The following is an 18,155-nucleotide window of genomic DNA, read 5'->3' on the forward strand; positions in this document are numbered from 1 at the left end:
CCAGAGATGGCACCACCCACAAGGGGCCTCTCCCCCTTGATCACTAATTGAGAAAATGCCCCACAGCTGGATCTCATGGGGGCATTTCCCCAACTGAAACTCCTTTCTCTGTGATAACTCCAGCTGTGTCAAGTTGACACAAAACCAGCCAGTCCAGGGGGGTATTTGTGGCTCTAGGAGAGAGGAAGACTCAACAGTATCCCAAGGCAGGGTAAAATGTTTAGTAGATGCTGGACTATGGCAGCAACTGGAAGTGGTTACCCGGTGCTTGATGATTTTATAGTTCGGGATTATATATGCAACAGAAATGAGAATTCAGGCAATGGGTGACAATGTTCTTAGCATGCACAAGGCCCTAAATTTGATCTTAAACTTCCTGAAAACAGGAAGGGGAGGGGGAGAAAAAGAGAAATCGATTTTCCCAGGAGGGCTAATGTGCTAAGCTACCATGAATTACAGGATGAAGAGCTTGCCACCAAGCAGTCATAAATAGATGAACAGGACCTCAGCTGTCCCTGGTATCTCTATGCTGGGGCAAATGTACAAATTGTATTACCCTCTCCATCAAACCCATCTCTCCCCCGCCCTGTCTCCTCTGCTCTCTCTTCCCTTTTCCCCCCTTGGCCCACTCTCCTCCATACTTTCCCTTCTTACTTTATACTTCCCTTCATACTTCCCTACTTACTTACATACCTTCTCCTCTTATGTTTTTCCCCTCAAAGAACTATATTTTGCCAAATGCTTAAGGAAAAAAGTTCTTGGTCTTAGTGTTAGAGGCACCTTAAATTTGTATGTGACTTTGTTACTTCATTAGATGAAGTTCTTTTCCTAGTCTCATCGGAATCCTCTTATTCTCTCAAATTCTTGGTTTCAGTGCCTTTTTCCTTCTCTCCCTCTCCCCTAGATATCTTTTTAAACTTTTCCCCTTCAGTCGGTACCTGCTCACATGAGTTTAGCCCTTGCGATCTATCAGCTCTGAGGTGTTTGCGTGTCTGTTTTGTTTTCTTCCCACTCCCGGGAAGTTGGTTGTACCTTACTGTACTTTCTCCCTCTCTCACTGACATCAGTGAGAGAGGCCCAAAGACCGAGGGAGCTTTGGGAGGCAATTGATACTCCACCGGGTCAAGTCAAAGTTACTTTGTTGAGCAGAAAAGGTATGAAGAGTTAATGAAGAGTTAAGGCAAACAAAAACAAAAAACCCTTACCTGTCTGGTCAGTGTTAGGTCAAGAGTGTAGTCAGAAGGGATTTGTGGGTGTGATATAATAGCACCACCTAAGCTTGAAGCCAGTAGTGGTAACAAGAGAGTCAAGATGGCTTTCAACAGATTAAAAGCCAGATGCTAATAATGTAGGTAAAATGGGTCTGGGTCTTAGGAAGATAGCGTAGTCTGTGAAGTCCGCTCCTTACAAGCATGAAACCCTGATTTTGATCCCCAGAAACCCCATGAGGAGGTTGGTGCAGTGACACGTGCTTGTGATCCCACCACTGGGGAACGAGACGAATCTCATGCACATTAAAGATAATGTTCTCAGAGGAAGCTGCATACATGTCATGTCATGTCATGTCATGTCATGACGCACGGTGGCACAGCCTGCAATGCCAGCACTTGGGAGCTGGGAGGCAAGAGGATTATGAGTTTCAGACCAGTCTGAGCTACAGAGACCTTTCTTAAAGCATCAAAGAAAAAACTTAGAAAATAATACCATGTGTGATTGTTATTCTGTCTTATGTAAAGATCAAAAGGAATCAGAACCAAAATGCACATGTCCATTGTTCTTGCATGTTTCTCAGCCATGCACCAGAATGGTGCTGAGTCATTTAGTTAGTTTTGCAGTGTTCAGATTGAATCCAGAGCCTGATACATGCTAAGCAAATGCTGTACTACTGAGTACTGTCCCCTGTGTAAATATTGCTGGTGTGCACCAGCAATTATCTCGTCAACAATATTTACATTATCTACAGTATAATACTTTTCTGATGAGATACATTACTTTCCTGATTTAGATACAAACACGATATCAAATGATAAACTGGCTTTCCTAAAATTTTTGTTTAAATCACCTGTGCTTCTGTAGGATCATTTTCATTTTCTTCCTTCCTTCTCCCCTCTTTCTTATTCTGTTTTGTTTTGTTTCGTTTCTGATTAGGAAGGTTTGGGAGGAGGATCATACAAAAGCTTTTGACTAAAACCTGGAAGCATAACGAAACGCAATCCCATCACACAGAAGCAAGCATTGCTAAGACTGTCCTGGGATCTGCCTTTCTGTGATGCTGTAGTATATAAAGTGTATGTGAGCCTGGTCGATGGGAATTTAAATCACATAGGAGTGTGGCTTCCGTAAGCCCTTCCCTGTTTGCGTGTGTGTCTCTCTGATCTTCTCTGCCTTCCTCTTTTATATTTTCCTCTCTTGTCCTCTTTTCTTTCTCATTTCCCTTTCTTTCTTCATTCCTTCTTATTGCCAGCAAACACTAAGTTCCCACTGTGTGCTAGATGCTTTGTACATCTGGTGTTTCCTTCTATCGAAAATATTGAAGCAGGATGACTCAGTGGTTAAAAAAATACGTGTGTGTCTTCAAAATTTATTTTTCACCCGGGAAATGCTAGTTAAACCCATTCTGGGCCAGCATTCCCAAGGACCCCGTGGAATCATAGCGTACTGGATGTTCATGCTGGTGCTACTTGTACTGCTGAGGGCTAGAGCAGTGTTCCCAGCCCTCCGAACGCTATGACCCTTTAACACAGGGTCCTCATGTTGTGGTGACCCCCCCAGCCATGACATTATTTTGTTGCTACTCCATAACTGTACTTTTTCTATTATCATGAATCATAATGTAAATATCTGATATGCAGGATATATTATATGTGACCCCCAAGGGGGTCATGACACACAGGTTGAGAACGGCTTGGGGTGGGAGCTGGGCTGGTACTACTCTGAGCAAGCTGTAAGAGTCTAAGCTGAACGAGGCCTAGATGATTAACATCTCTAAGGAAAGACTTATATAGCTGCTCCCTGACATAAATCTGATAATGTCCTGCAGGAAGTCCTGCTCCAGTTCTGAGGAGTCCCTGAGGGGGAACATAGGTTCTGAGGAAGACTAAGGGAGACAGGCTGGGGAGGTGGCTCAGAGCTCTTGTTCCTATTGAGGAACCAGGTTCAAGTTTCAGCTCACTGGCAGCCTCTTCTGGCCTCCAAGAATACCAGGCACACATACAGTGCACAGACATACATGCGGGCAAAATAAAGAAATCCTTCAGAAATGGTTAAGGGGAATGATTAAGAGGCTCATTTTCTTCAGTGATGTGTTTAAAGCTGTTCAGAGTTTTGTTTTTCCATTTCTGAATCATGACAGTAAAATGGCAAAGGCAGGCCAGGTAAGTGGCAGTTGTCTGAACTAGAAGTTCAAGGCCACATAGGCAGCATATTTTTTATTAATTTACTTTACATCCCAGTCACAGCTTCCTCTCTTCTCTCCTCATCTTTCCTCTCCGCCATCCTCTCGTCCTCCCTTTTCTCAGACAAGGCTTAGAAAAATAGAGGCTTCCCATGGATATAATATAATCCCTCCTAGGCATAGCAAGTTACAGTAGGAGTATTTTCTCCTATTGTGTCAAGGCAAGGCAGCCCAGTTAGGGGACAGGGATCCAAAGGCAGGCAACAGAGTCAGATACAGCTCCTGCTCCTGCTGTTAGGAGGCCCACATGAAAACCAAGCTGTACAGCTGCTACATAGGGTAGCATTTTGGGGGGAGATGGGGGGGGGTTCGAGACAGGGTTTCTCTGTATAGCCCTGGCTGTCCTGGAACTCACTTTGTAGACCAGGCTGGCCTCAAACTCAGAAATCTGCCTGCCTCTGCCTCCCGAGAGAGTAGCACATTTTTAAAGGCAACTTTAGTACCATATATAGAAATTAAAAGCAAGATGTTTTCCTCTTTCTCTGTCTCTGTCTCTTCCAATTGTGCGCTCTCTCTCTCTCTCTCTCTCTCTCTCTGTGTGTGTGTGTGTGTGTGTGTGTGTGTGTGTGTGTGTGTGTTTATTCTCAATTCTTCCAATATGTCAAGTTTCTAAAGAAAGAAAAGTAGTTCAGGTCAATACTAAAATTTGGTTAACTTTTGGTTAAAATGGTAGCCGCTAGCCTATCATGTTTGTATTCCCTACTCCTCCCTTCCACACACGCTCCACTGTGGAATATTTAGATTACAAAGACTGGTAGCTTAATACTTTGAGAATTTTTTGGCTGATTTATCATGGCCCTGACGTCAGAAGTCTACTCTATTTATAATGGAAACAAGCACTTTGTTTCAGAACATTACATCAATACCCCTTGCAATTATGGTGTGTACTTAAGACTGTTTCGATTTGTTTTGTCATTCACACATAGTGGGTAAGGAGGAGCTGCTTGAAGTTCCCATGTTCCTGATCTCCTTTCGGGGACTGTCACTCACCATGTCTTGTATGGGATCACCTTCTTTAAGCGCAAGCTGAGGTGGAGCAGGGCATCGCTGTTGATATCAACTAGAGAAAAACAAAGACATGTGGGGGTGACCCACAGGTACACCTACCATCTGAACTTGGTTGTGACATTTCTTCTGCTTATCTGACTCTCTTGCCCTTTTCCCATGAAGTACTGAAAAAGAAGATAAAAACTGAACCCTTGCATTTCTATTTCAGAATTAAAACATTCGTCTATGGCATTTTTGAGAGCCAAAATTTGAAACATGAGTTGCATCAAAATAATTTTGGAATTCATTCTTAGTCAGATCTGTACTTAATTAGGATAATATTATGGGCCTGAGAATTAACTTTCAGTTCAAGTTCTTTGCCATATGTTTTTGATGAAGATGTTTACTTGCAACTAAGTTAACAACTTGGAATTCTACAATGGGGAATTTATAACCTCCAACCAAGTGTTTCTTAGCATTTACATTTCTAAATCTCCTTCATCACGATATTCTCCTCCGTTTAAAGTACCAGGTGCGTCTGGAAAGAGAGCATGATGCTGAAGAGCCTGGCTGCTCTTCCAAAGTACACAGGTTCAATTCCCTAGCACCCCATGACCTCTCACAACTGTCCAAAATGTCAGTCCCAGGGGAACCAGCACCCTTTCTGGTCTCCATGGGCACCAGGCACTCATGTGGTACACAGACAGACAGACATACAGGCAAAACACTCATACACGTAAAATAAATAAATACATAATTTAAGAAAAAAATAACACTAGCAATCCTGAAAATTGGACTGCATATAAATGTGTGTGTCCATGCACTCATTCATTTGCAAATTTACACATTTACTTCCTTACATTTTATTTCATATATCGTATAAGTTAACATATACCACAGAAACTTTTAATTATAAGAATAAGCAATGCTGATAAAAATTGGGTGGTATATACTAACAGTATAGTAAAAGGTCACTTTAACAAGCCTTCAATATGCTTTTCTAAAATAACATCATAACAATTATTTAGGCTGATTTCAAACTCATTTCAATCTCATCTAGTAATTATGTGGAATTGTTGAAGTTTACTGGTAATTTTCTTTTACACTTAGTACTTGAAATACTATTTGTATATTTCGGTATTTCGCATAATTTTTGTTCTTGTTGGTTAGTTTTTCGACAAGCCTCTGTCTGTAGCACAAGCTGGCCTGGAACTCATTGCATAACCCAGGCCAGCCTCAGACTCCACAGTCTTTCTGCCACATCCGCCTGAGTACTAGGATTGCAGACATGAGCCACCTTGCTCCAGATGTTTGCTAAAGCTCAAAATACTGGTATTGTTGGTATAATACTGTTACTGTGGTTCCAATCAGTATGTAGTCTCCCCGACCTCTTCTCTCTTCTCTTGTACTCTTCTGTGTCCCTCTTCATTCCTAACACCCTCTGTGTTCATTTTATCTCTACATTCAAGCTCCCGTCTGTGCTCCAAACACACACAGAGACAATGCACCCCCCCCCTCTCTCTCTCTCTCTCTCTCTCTCACACACACACACACACACACACACACACACACGCATGCGCGCACACACACATGCACACACACACTGATAAAGAGGGAGCCCTCAATAGGTGGCATATCTTACTATGGGGGAAGAAGAGTTAGTGTACTGAACGACCCTCTTCCAACTCGGAAGAGTTACCTAGCTTCTGTGGGCGCTGCATGGGCGGATCTCTAAACACTACAGGAAGATCTCAGCACCCTTCTGGACCCAGCACATCCCAGGTTTCAATAGGAAGGCTCACTGGGCACTGGGAAACAAAGAGAAAGCTCTGGGTGCGTTCATAGCTAACAGGGTATATTTGGAACTGCTTAGTGTTCCTAAGGGTTGCTGCTCAGTTTGTGCAACATTTGGTACTCCTCCAATTTCTGTGTTGCAATCTAAAGTTATTTCAAGATAATTTTCCCTTGGATCTGGAAAGATGGCCGATTCCATGAAGTGCTTGCACTCAGGCATGAAACCATGAGTTTGGATCCCTAGCACCACATAAAAGCTGGGGCAGTGGCAGGCATCTGTGACCCCACCTCTAGGAGGCTCAGACTGGGGACAGTCAGCTCTCTAGAGCTCAGTCTAGCCACACTGATGAGCTCCAGGTTCGTCATCTCCAAAACGAACATGACGTCTGACTGAAGAAGACCTCCTATGTCAGCTTCTGGGCTCCAAGCACATACATCATACACACACATGTTCACACCTACACAATGTGCACACATATTTTCCTTAAAGTACTGGTGTATCCTGTATTCCCTTGCCACATTTTTTAAAACACACTACCACTGAGATAAACCACCAACCCCCACTTTGCGCCTTTTGTACAGGTGCTGTAACATGCCAAATACAGTTATTGGCTCTATGAATGTGCTCGTGACCAAAATGACAGCAACAAGCCCTACCCTTGTAGAGCTGGCATTTTACCAGAGGGAACCAAAAATTAATATTTGTCCATCATATTAGGTGTCGTAGCTGCCAAGGAGAAGATCTGCTGCAGAGGTGGATAGCAAGAGTGTCAACGAGGGGTTGAGGTTTCGACGTGATGACCAGAATCATCAAAGGCTGTGATGAGAAAGGGACAGCTTAGGAAAGAGCTGAAAGAGGTGATAGATAAGCTGTGCGGGAATCTAGATGAAAGGTCTGTAGAGTTTGTTTTACCTGAAATGAATAGCGAAGGTCCTGAAGAAGCTGTGTGCGCATATGCAGTGTTTGAGGATCGGTGAGGCTCATGTGAGCACTCAAGGCCTACATGTGGGATAAGGGAGGCCCAGTGGGGAACAGTATGATACACAAGCCAGGCTTTCAGTCTGGACAGCATACGTCAGTATAGCCAGTATCTGTATGGATGCAAGTCGCAAGAACCGGCCGGTGGAATGTGACCACAGAAGAGAACTCTTCTGAGAACTCTAGGATACCTCACATTTAAGAATTAGAGATTTGAGAAGTAATCTGTCAAAGAAACAGATGCAATGGCTTCCTTCCTTTAGATTAAATCCTGTGTTAGCATGTGAAAATCTTCATACACTGACCAATGTGTGTTTTAAAATATATCTCATACTTTTTGATTCTCTCTCTTCACCCTCCACTCCCATGTGTTGTGTTATGTGTGTGTGTGTGTGTGTGTGTGTGTGTGTGTGTCTGTATGTGTCTGGGTGTGTACAGGGAGTGAACCCAAGGCTTTACACATGCTGAGCCTGTGAGTTACAGCCCTAGTCTTCCATTCTTTGAAACACTTTTTTCTCCTATTGACCATATCTGTCTAAGATTCAACTTAACTATAAGTTCCTCGACAGTCTGCCAGATGATGTAATTCCCTCTTCTATGTGCCTTACCTTATTCCCCACATAACCCAAGCATCACACAGCCCTACTAATTGCCTTGCTCCCATTGTTGCATGAAACACTTGGTTTTTATTTCCCTCTGGGTCTACGCCACTTATTTATATATCTCTGCAGCAGGTTATTGTGGTTCGGTGTTCTATTCACTGTTTGATGCCTAGCACAAATGCAGAATACTTGATTGGAACTTAAATAATGTTTATATAATAAATTTGAAAACCACTTCTAAATAAACTAGCCAAAGTAGACAAGCTTATATAAGCTCAGCCTTGGCAACTGTGCTTCAAGCTGGGTTGTAGGGCAGGAGTTTGTAAAGAGATGATGATCTTTGGGCTTCAGAGGAAGTAAGAAACACATCAGGGGGTCAGCCCTCACCAGCATTCTCTAGCAGCAGGACTTTCTAGGTGCAGTGGCCTGAGTAATTTCTTTTTCTGCCCTGTGTACTAAGAAGCTTTCTGGTAGACAAAGCGTTTTACCAAGTAGGTAGAAGCAAGTACAGTGGCTCATTATTTGAAAGTGTATCTGAATAACATTTTTGGAATACTTGATTGCCTTGTTATTTTTGTTTGTTTTTGTTTTGTGTTAATAAATTACCCCAACCTGTCTGTCAGGTGTTAGAGCACCTCAACTTCCATGGGGATGTGAATAACTGGGCAATTTCAGATCAAGATTTTCATACTGGGTATGAGCCTTGCCATGAGTCATAGAGTTGTTACTAAACCTCACAGGAGCGTGGCTTGGCAGTAGAAGGGTGGAGACAGATTGAAAAGCCAAAAGATTTTAAGGAATTTAAGGAGTACACTCTAAAAAAGGTGTTAGCAGCAATGTGGTTTCGTTGTTTATGTGTGTATTAAATGAATATATGAGAATTGAATCACATTTTAAAATATGTTGTAAATTTTGCTCCAAATTAAAACTCTTTTGCTTTGGCATGAGCGTAACTATTTACAAGATGAGACAGATATGTCCTCTTTGTTCTCATTGGGTACAGCTGAACTGCGTGTCAAATGGCAAGTGACCCTGATAGGCACAATTGAGAGTTCAAAGATAAAAGCTCTTAAGTCTTTAACATTAAGTCTGAACATTATCCTCTATGTAGTGTTCTTCATGTTTAAAGTGTTTTAAGTAAAGTTCATATTTTCACTTTCTAAAATGTGTTTCTAATAATTCACCAAAAATATGCTGAATTGTATATTTTTAAAGAGAATCTGTTTTGAAAAAATTCCAAAATATTTGTTTGAACAGGCACTCAACATCTCGATGAAAATGGTTGGAAAAGAAAAGCTTTCAAAGCCATTCTGTTCTCAGAGTACCCAAGCCAACTAAACTGGTACAGTTAACACACCAGCCAGAGACAGGAGCCAAGGTCTAACACTTCCCGGACTGCTTTTTAGCAGACCTTCAAGCCAACCTAGTGGTTGGATGTTAATGTCATTGAATGCCAGAGTAAACAGCGACAAGAAGAATAGCTATACCTCTTTTTATCAATCTTAGTCCTTTAGTAGCCAAAGTATCTGCCTAAAGTTAGCATTCTTGAGTTTTGTGGGGCTCGGATCCTGCCGGGAAATCCTGTAGAGTGTGAGCTCCCTAATGTAGTATCTCCAAGATGCCTGTGTGCATGCCTGTGCGTGTGTGTGTGTGTGTGTGTGTGTGTGTGTGTGTGTGTGTGCGCGCGCGCGCGCGTGTGCGTGTGTGCACGTGCGTGCGTGTGTGTGTGTGCGCGCACGCGTGTGCGCGTGTGCGTGCGTGTGTGTGTGTGTGTGTGTGTGTGTGTGTGTGTGTGTGTGTGTGTACACGCGCGTGCCTAGATTGGCTAGCCAGTGGGCTCTGGTGCTTCACCTGTTTCTACCTCCTCCCCAGATGTGGGGTTAAAGTCATGTCTCTGTGCTTGCCTGTGTGTCCTGCAGATCTAATTGCAGTTCCTCACACTGTGCAGCAAGCACTTTACTAACTGGACCCTAGCCCTCAGATATCAATATTTTTACATCACCTTAAGAATCACTATCACGGTAGAAGTAGAAATAATATATCATATTGTAACACTTTTGAGAGAATGGTGGTTATACTAGGCTACCAAATATATATGTAGTAATTGTTTAGCCTCCAGGCCACTCACTTTTGCTATATCCCCCTTATAATTTATTAATAGCACTTAATGCATTTGCCAGTATGTTTGATATGCTGTGTTGATCTCTCTGCCCATGGATTTACTCTTATAAATGCTCTTGTTACTATTCATGAAATTGACTATGTTGTCATGGAGAATGAATAGCAAGTGACTCAAATGTTCTGTATGTCAGTTAGAAGGCTAAACTCAACTACCGTTTCTTAGGTAATGAGAGTTTGTTAGAAAAATAGCAGAAATTAAAATTTCTTGGGGGTTTGTTTTCTTTTGTTTTCCCATTATTTTTACCAATGTATAAGGTGGAAGAGTAACAACCACAGTTGGGGGCACAGTGCTATTTCCTACTTCAAAGAGTCTGAGACTTGGCAGAGCAATGTGATTCTACCTTGTCTCTCCATTCTGGAGTGCTCATTATGGGAAACTTAGAAAACAAATGAGGGAGTTTCAGAACAGCCCTGAAGGGCTGGCTGGAGATGATGATTGAAAACTAGAATCTGCAGTTCATCAGGACAGAGTGAGGAAGGAAACAAACATAAATAATAGGACATTAGAGTATGTTACCAAGATCCAAGAAAAGTACATGAGGCAAAACTCTATAGTGCTGCCATGTTCCATTTGATCCAGTTTGGATCCCCACACAGAGAAAGTGGTTGAGGTCACTGGTCATTAGGACATGAGCTGAGAAATAGGAATTTTGTTTTTCAAAGGAAATAACTTTGGCTTATAGAGGAAGGAGTGGAGACTCTTCAGTAAAAGAACATTTTGTCTATAATTTCTCTGATTTAGTGCCAGAGTATTTTAAAAACCTAATCAAAGCAGTTTCTATCTAACTTAAATTGTTGGAGACCAACAGCTGATACATTTTGTTTTCCTTTGCCAAATTTCTCTTTAATGACCTCTCTAGTGTTTTCTGCTACCTCTCCTCTGTTGGTAAATTTCCTTAAGCTTCAAGTGTGTTTAAAGTAAAAGTATCATGAGACAAGAGCTGTATTTTGTAGGTAGGATAATACTTCTTCTGTGACATTTTCTTTTCCCACCAAAAGTGAGAAGTGAATGCCTTTCCTTAGTGTGCCCCGTTTCACATGGAGGACAAGAGATTATTCTCTACAATGGCTGACTTCCAGAATTTTTGCCTGAACGTTTTTTGTCAAGTATATATTCCCTTCTCTAGGCCTTTCTATATAGAGCCTACCAACATTGTCAATGTGAATGATGTCATTCAGAGGGTTAGCGACCATGCTGCTGCTATGAACAAGAGGATTCATTACTACAGCCGGCTCACCACTCCTGCAGACAAGGCACTGGTAAGAAGGGAAGCTCTGCTGCTTGTCTAGAGTTCAGTTGTAATGAACAGTAAACACCAAAACCAGGGCAACTCCCAGGGGTTGAACTTTTCACTAGAGGAGTCCAAAGATAGCATCATTCAGAGTCAGAGCAATAGTAGTTAATATGTGTTTCAGGCTTGTTCATTCTTATCTGCCCTAGAGTAGAGACATTGGGAACGCTCTGTTTGACAATAGCTTGGAGCTTTGATTTTTAATTTTTTCTTATCTCAGATACCAAAAGCTCTGAGGAAGACAAATTGCTTTTGAAATAGCAGATAAGATAAAAACATAAGATTCTGGCTAGTCTTTAAATTTAACTTCTAAATTTGAAGCTACAAAGAAAAATTATTTATATACATTTTCTATAGGAATAAGAAACAACTTTATTCATACACATACCTGATCGTTTCCTGTTTAGTACTGTTCTTTTATAAATAAAAGGCTTATGCAGGTCACATACTATCACAGTTCATTGTTTTGTCTTATAAACGTTTAAGGAATTATTAGGAAAGGGCTACAAATTCAATAAAGGCCAAATTTACATTATGGGTCATGATTGACTAAATTCTGCCTTATATTTTAGAATTTTAAAATATGTGAGTAATCTGTTGCTTATAATGGTGATCATATGTGAGACACTCAGAAATTTGAAAGCTTAAAAAATATGGTTAAAATGGGTCTTAGAATTCAAAAGGACCCAGCCTCTGACCTTCACTGGATGCCTGCCAGGGAGGAGCGGGGACCACCTGGCCATGGCTGTCTGATGTAGCCCCACAATGGCTGTGGGAAGTCAGCATGCAGACCTCCTTGACTCTGCTTATCTGGACAGCATCTCATGAAGTCCAAGCTGACCTCCAATGCTGTGTGTGTGGAGAGTGACCTTAAAGCCGAGCTTCCTGCCTTATCTCCTTGGCTTATAGCACAAGCCACCATACCTGCTCTAAGATGGCAAGCAAAAACTTATGAAATGCTATATGTAGGATCAGTTTTCGTAGTTTTATTATTATTATTTTTTTATTTTTTACCTGCCCCACGGGCCCTTTACATTAGTAGTGATGGTGAAGTGCATTATAGAATTATGTAAATCCTTGGGGCCTTTGAGGTCCCAGTCTGAGTCAGACTCTCCAGAGGCTGTACTTTTAGGAGCAGGCTTCAGAGATATCATCTGGGGCTGGATGAACAGCACTGCCTGGAAGTTAAGTCAACACTGTGCACTGAGTCCTAGCCCTCTGCTAACTGACACTGAGATAGACGACTAGTACATCTAACCAGTTGCCAAGGTTAATGTGATCTCTCCATTTCTAATGAATTTGTATAAATGTCCACACTCATATTCTAAAAATCCCCAAATCACTTTCCCTCACGGTGTGTTTTGGAGAACAATAATTCACTGTACATAGAGTAAAGCCTCTTCATTTATGGAAGCAATGCTGTTATTGTTACTCTAAGCTGGGAAGGGGACAGCTGCCTGCCAGCATCCCCTGTGTCCTTGCTACTAAACGCACATGTCTACAGAGCAGCTTTGTCAGTACCACTGAGGGCTTAGCAAAAAGGCTCTGTGCAGGGCTTAGTCGGAGCCAGGGAAGCATGGGCTGTATGTCAGCAAGAGCCTGTGTGTCACGAGAACGTTCAGATGAAAATGCTGCCCTACGCCACTGCCACGGAGTGATCCTGTCTGTTCACATGCCTCCTAAGCATCTGCCACTCTTCCCACCCCATCCTCCACATCTTCCCATGCATGAGCCAGACCCAGAGGCTAACACAGGGCACAGGATTAGGTGAGGTGTACATGGAATAGGTTTATTCCTCCATTTTGTATATAGGTCAGTGTGAGACCACAACCAGAATTTTTCTACCTTGTATTGAACCATGTTCCTTATAAGTTTTTATTTAATTTGTTTTGTTGTTGTTGTTGTTATTTTGTTTTTCCAATTCATTTTGTCAGCTACACTGTTTTTCCTTCTTGATGGGGCATACATAGTCATGCACGTTTTCTTTGCTTATGGGAGAAGGAAATATTATCTAGGTCATAGAGCAAAGTAAAGAAAGAGAAGGAAAACCACAGTTTTCATCTGTATTTTTATCTGTGTCTCTAGGATCCAGCTGTTCCTGAATCCGCACCATGCATAGCATTCGGGATATTCTTCCCTACAAAGTCACCACTAGTTGTATTGCATTAAAAGAGAAAGCTATGCCATCTCTGTGCTCATACCCCATGCCCCTTTTTCCCCACTAAGGCCTCGTACTCCAGCCCTTCCCTCAAGCCTCCCCAGGTCCTCCTTGCTCACCCGTGAGATAGTACAGCACAGAGTTGGACACTGAATTGGACTGTGCCTCCTAATCTCATCTAATTGCTTCATGTGTCCAACTGGAATTCGAGACAGCTTGAGACTGTTAACTTTACTCTCAAATAAGAAACAGCACGAAGTCATGGTCGATTTCTTTACTTACTGTTCACTGGCACCTCAATTCTTTAGTCTGAGATCCCTGTCTGTTTCTTCTATGACCATCTTCACCTCCGAGTTAGGTAGACACCACTTTGTTCTTGAAAAGCTCCTCAATTGAGGGCAGCCTCCTCCTTGGAGGTTTCTTTAATTATTGGCTTCCTACATGAATGCGAAAAGTACTTTGATGATAGAAATAACGTGTTCTTCCTTTATACCTGCTGATATATTTGAAAAACTAATCATGGATGCATAATGCTAAATGCTTATGAGACTTAGAAACATATATTAAGATGTGTCTTAAAGATATGCATGCTGGTAGCTTTTTATAATCTCAACACTCATGCAGCAGAGGCAGGAGAATCACACCTTTGAGACAGGAAGGGAGATGTGTAATAGTCAAGAATCTCACTGGCAGCCGTCCTCAGAGGAACCCATCAAGCAGAGCCCCCAGCTGTTCCAGACCCATGTAAATCCGAGAAGTGTGTCTAGTCAGTTTCTTTAATCAACAGAAAACATCCTTTTTGTCCATACATTGGTTCTGATGTTTCTCTTTTCTTTTCCCCAAGATTGCTCCAGACCATGTAGTTCCTGCTCCGGAGGAATGCTATGTGTATAGTCCATTGGGCTCTGCCTATAAACTTAAGAGTTACACCGAAGGCTATGGTAAAAACACAAGCTTAGTTACTATGTGAGTAAACTACTTCTTGGAGCATGAATTAAACTGTGTGAGTGAAGATAACTGGCTGTTTATGTCTGTCTTAATTAAAGTGCTTGAGGAACCTGACCTCATAGTGTTACTGCTATTATTCTTTCAGTTTTATGATTTGGAATACCATGATGGGAACATCTATACTAAGTATTCCTTGGGGCATAAAACAGGTAATATAACTTTTGAGTACACCTTTATCTAAAAATGTCTTAAGATTTATTATTTCTTATTTTTAATTATGTATATGAGCAAGTCTGAGTGTGGGTATTTGCATATAACCGCCTGTGCCCATGGGGGTCAGAGGTGTTGGACCCTCCTGGAGCTGGGGTTACAGGCAGCTGTGAGCCACCCAACATGGGTGCAGTGAACCAGGCTTCAGTGCTCTGAAAGGCCAGAATGCGTTCAGAACTGCTGGGCTGTCTCTTCAACCCCCGAGGATTTTTCTGTACCTATAATCCCACCACTTAAACTAAGGCGACAGAATCATGAGTTCAAGACCGGTTTGGGCTACATAGTAAATTTTAAGCCAGCCTGTGTAAATAAATGAACTAAATAAGTGGAATTTTTTATTTTATCTCTTATGTTTGGGGCCGGGAATGTCGCTCAGTGACAGTGCTTTCCGAGCTCCCATGGGGCCCTGTGTCCAACAATAGCACTGTAAAAGAAGAATGATCACTATATTTTGTTTTCTTACTTACATAAAATTCTCTTTAAAAAGCAGATGGTTCTGTTTATTTTTCCACTACCATGTTTTTGTCAGAATTGTTTAGGGTATCAGTGTAATTGCATATGAAGTTATTCTTACGTAACGAAAGGAACCCAACTTTTTATTTTTAAAAAGGCTGGATTTACTACTGGGATGTGTGTCATCGTGCTGATGGGCCTTCTAACACTTTACTGCTGCTATAGAGTGGTGAAGTCACGGAGTATGATAAGTAAGTATAGACAGATTGTTGTGGGAACTAAAACACTTTCCTATGAGGCAGGTCCTCCTGTGTACATTCTATATATGTGTCATCCGTCTCCTTTTACCTTTTCTGTGTGTGTCTGTGTATGTGTATGTGTGTGCGTGTGCTGTAGTACACACATGGAGCGTAAAGGACAGCTTGAAGGTGTCACTTTTCTTCTGCTGTGAGGTTCTCTGGGATTGAACTTTTGATAGAAGCTCCCTGACCTGAGCTCCTGCTGGCCCCAGCTGGCTCACGCTGAAATTCAGAGCTGAGCATTCTTTGGAGAAGACATTTATATTAGGGTGTGTGTCTTTTAGGGCCTAGGCAGGCATGGCTTTCCTTCAGTTGTATTAGGAAATGCAAACCAACCTCTCTAGTTGTTTCTATCTAAGCAGCTCCTTTCTCCAGTTAAGCAGAGTCTCAGTCACTGGGGAGTTTATTGTTACTTACTGTTTGAGATCTTGGGAGAAGCCTTTTTTAAAAGCCATTCAAGCTCCTGGTTGAGTTTGTTTAGCCTTTGGTTCCTGTGGGTTTTGTGTTGACTGAAAGGGAAGAGCTCTTTATACAAATGCAGAGAGTAGGGAATTTTACTTCAGGCTGTCTCTGTGGAAAGCCTCCTCTGCAAGCACTCTGACTGTTACAGAGCAGGTAATGCCTGCGTTTCTTAAACTCTTCCATTTAAAAGAATGAACTTGCATCAGTTCATTTTACAAAATCAACACAGCCTAATACAAGGCCACACAGGACAAAAAAAAAAAAGAAAGAAAGATAAACCAACTTACAAAACGTTTGAATCAGTAGTGTACAAAAATAATAAAATAGGATGTGTTTAAAATGTGTTTATTCCAGTGAGGGGAGAGGATGCTTTGTTATTAAGAAGTCCAACACAGTTCACTGCACTAACAAAATCAAGGTAAAGTCCACTGTTGCATCAATCGTTAACCACCACCATAAAAACAGCCATTGGATGGTGGCAAGCATCCTTTATCTTGAAAAGCTCTAAGGAAGGCACGACTTACACACTTACAGTTTCTTTATCCCAAAACCAGGACCAGCAGCTCTACATTGATAAAATGCCTAAAGCTATTTCCCTTTAAGTCAAAGAAGAGGAGGAGGAGGAGAAGAGGAGGAAGAGAAAGAGGAGGAGGAAGAGGAAGAAGTGGACAAAGACCTAGGAAATGCTCATGCTGACTCCCTCCTAGCTGTCTGACATATTATCAGTTTACCAAAGAATGTTGAGCTAATATAAAAACTAGAACAGACTAGTAATTACAGCAAAAGAATGTATTAGAATGCTGACTGGTGCGGTTAGAACTAATAAGAATCTGAAAGTTAACTGCCTATGAGATCAAGCATCAGCAGCTAGAACTCCAGTGCAGAGAACATTATTCCATTCAACACAGCAGTAAACTCTAAAGGACGTAGATAAAGTTTAGCAAGAGGACACATTTGATGGAAATATAGTCTACCTAAACACAAAGAATAAAATCTGCATAAGTAAGGAAAACATGCCATGTGGCTTGGAAGGTTCAGTATGGCGAGCCACAAAGAGCCACATGTGTAAATTCAGTCCCATTTCAAACAGAGCCAGGAAAATTGGGGGGGGGGGGAGAACTGGTGTGGAAGAATCCCTGACCAGGTACTGAGACAGATTACAGAGCAGCCGCAATAAAGCAGCAGGCGGCGGCTGCCTTAGAGACAGGAAGACAAGAGAGGACGGGATAGAGAGGTGGCTGCTGCTTAAAAACTCTTGCTGCTCTTCTAGGGGACCCAGGTTTGGTTCCTGGCACCTACATCTCATAGCTTTCTGACCTCCAGTCCCTGGAGATCAAATGCCTTGCTCTGACCTCAGGGACTACACGGTACAGAGAAATTCAGGCAAAACATCCATACACATAGAATAAAAATGTTTAATCTTTATAAAATTAGACTGGAAAAGGAAACTTAAACCTCAGGTTTATGAGCTTAATGTCATATTTGATGCCTGTTAAACTGAGTATCCGTTGGGTGGGTGGGGGGGTACAGGGCAGCACGTGTGTGTGTGTGTGTGTGTGTGTGTGTGTGTGTAAAAACTGTATGATACCTTATACAAAAATATACTCCAGATGACATTCAAACTAAAATATGAAAAAATATAGCCATAAAGGTATTAGAAAAGATGTAGGAGATTGCACATATAAACTAGCAATTGAGATTTTCCTGATCAATACAGAAGATATAACATCTTTAAAAGAAGTATATCACAAAATCACAGGTCATTTCCAGAAATCATCCTGGCAAGGTAGTAAAGAGGACATTTGTAGGAGCCACACTCCTCCAAGGTGGAGTCCGTGCTTCGTGTAATCACAGAGAAAACAAATCCATGACTGCCATGTAGAGAAGTTACAGTGAAACTCTCCACCCAAACATTAATGATACAATTGCTAATCAAGGAGATGGTTCTCATCCGTCATTCATAAAGAAAATTTCCTGTGCTGTATCTATAAATAAGCTTGGTATCTGTATTCTTCAGAGTCCAGTATGATTGGACATTTATAGGCTAAAATGTTTTTTCCTATCTTTGTGGTTGTTTATTTTTATTCTAGACACCCCAATGTTTATATGAATGCTATTAGAGTAGAACCATAGAAACACATATATTGGACAAGATTTGGGGGCTAGGCCAGTACTTTACTGCTCCTACTTATTTTTTTTAATTATTATTATTATTATTATTATTTTCTTTATTTACATTTCAAATGCTATCCCGAAAGTTCCCTATACCCCCCCCC

General features: G+C 41.6%; 1 protein-coding gene across 1 annotated transcript in view; it reads left to right on the plus strand.

The window, feature by feature from the left end:
* Nucleotides 1–18,155, plus strand: part of Slc38a9 (solute carrier family 38 member 9) — a 78,076-nt gene that overhangs the window by 19,455 nt on the left and 40,466 nt on the right. Inside the window, exons 3-6 of the mRNA XM_029543930.1 lie at nt 11,125–11,257; nt 14,292–14,413; nt 14,541–14,604; nt 15,276–15,369. Coding sequence (XP_029399790.1) covers nt 11,125–11,257; nt 14,292–14,413; nt 14,541–14,604; nt 15,276–15,369 — 413 coding nt within the window. The remainder of the gene's footprint in view (nt 1–11,124; nt 11,258–14,291; nt 14,414–14,540; nt 14,605–15,275; nt 15,370–18,155) is intronic.

The sequence above is a fragment of the Mus pahari genome, chromosome 11 (genome assembly GCF_900095145.1).
Source record: "Mus pahari chromosome 11, PAHARI_EIJ_v1.1, whole genome shotgun sequence".
In the NCBI taxonomy this organism is placed as follows: Eukaryota; Metazoa; Chordata; class Mammalia; order Rodentia; family Muridae; genus Mus; species Mus pahari.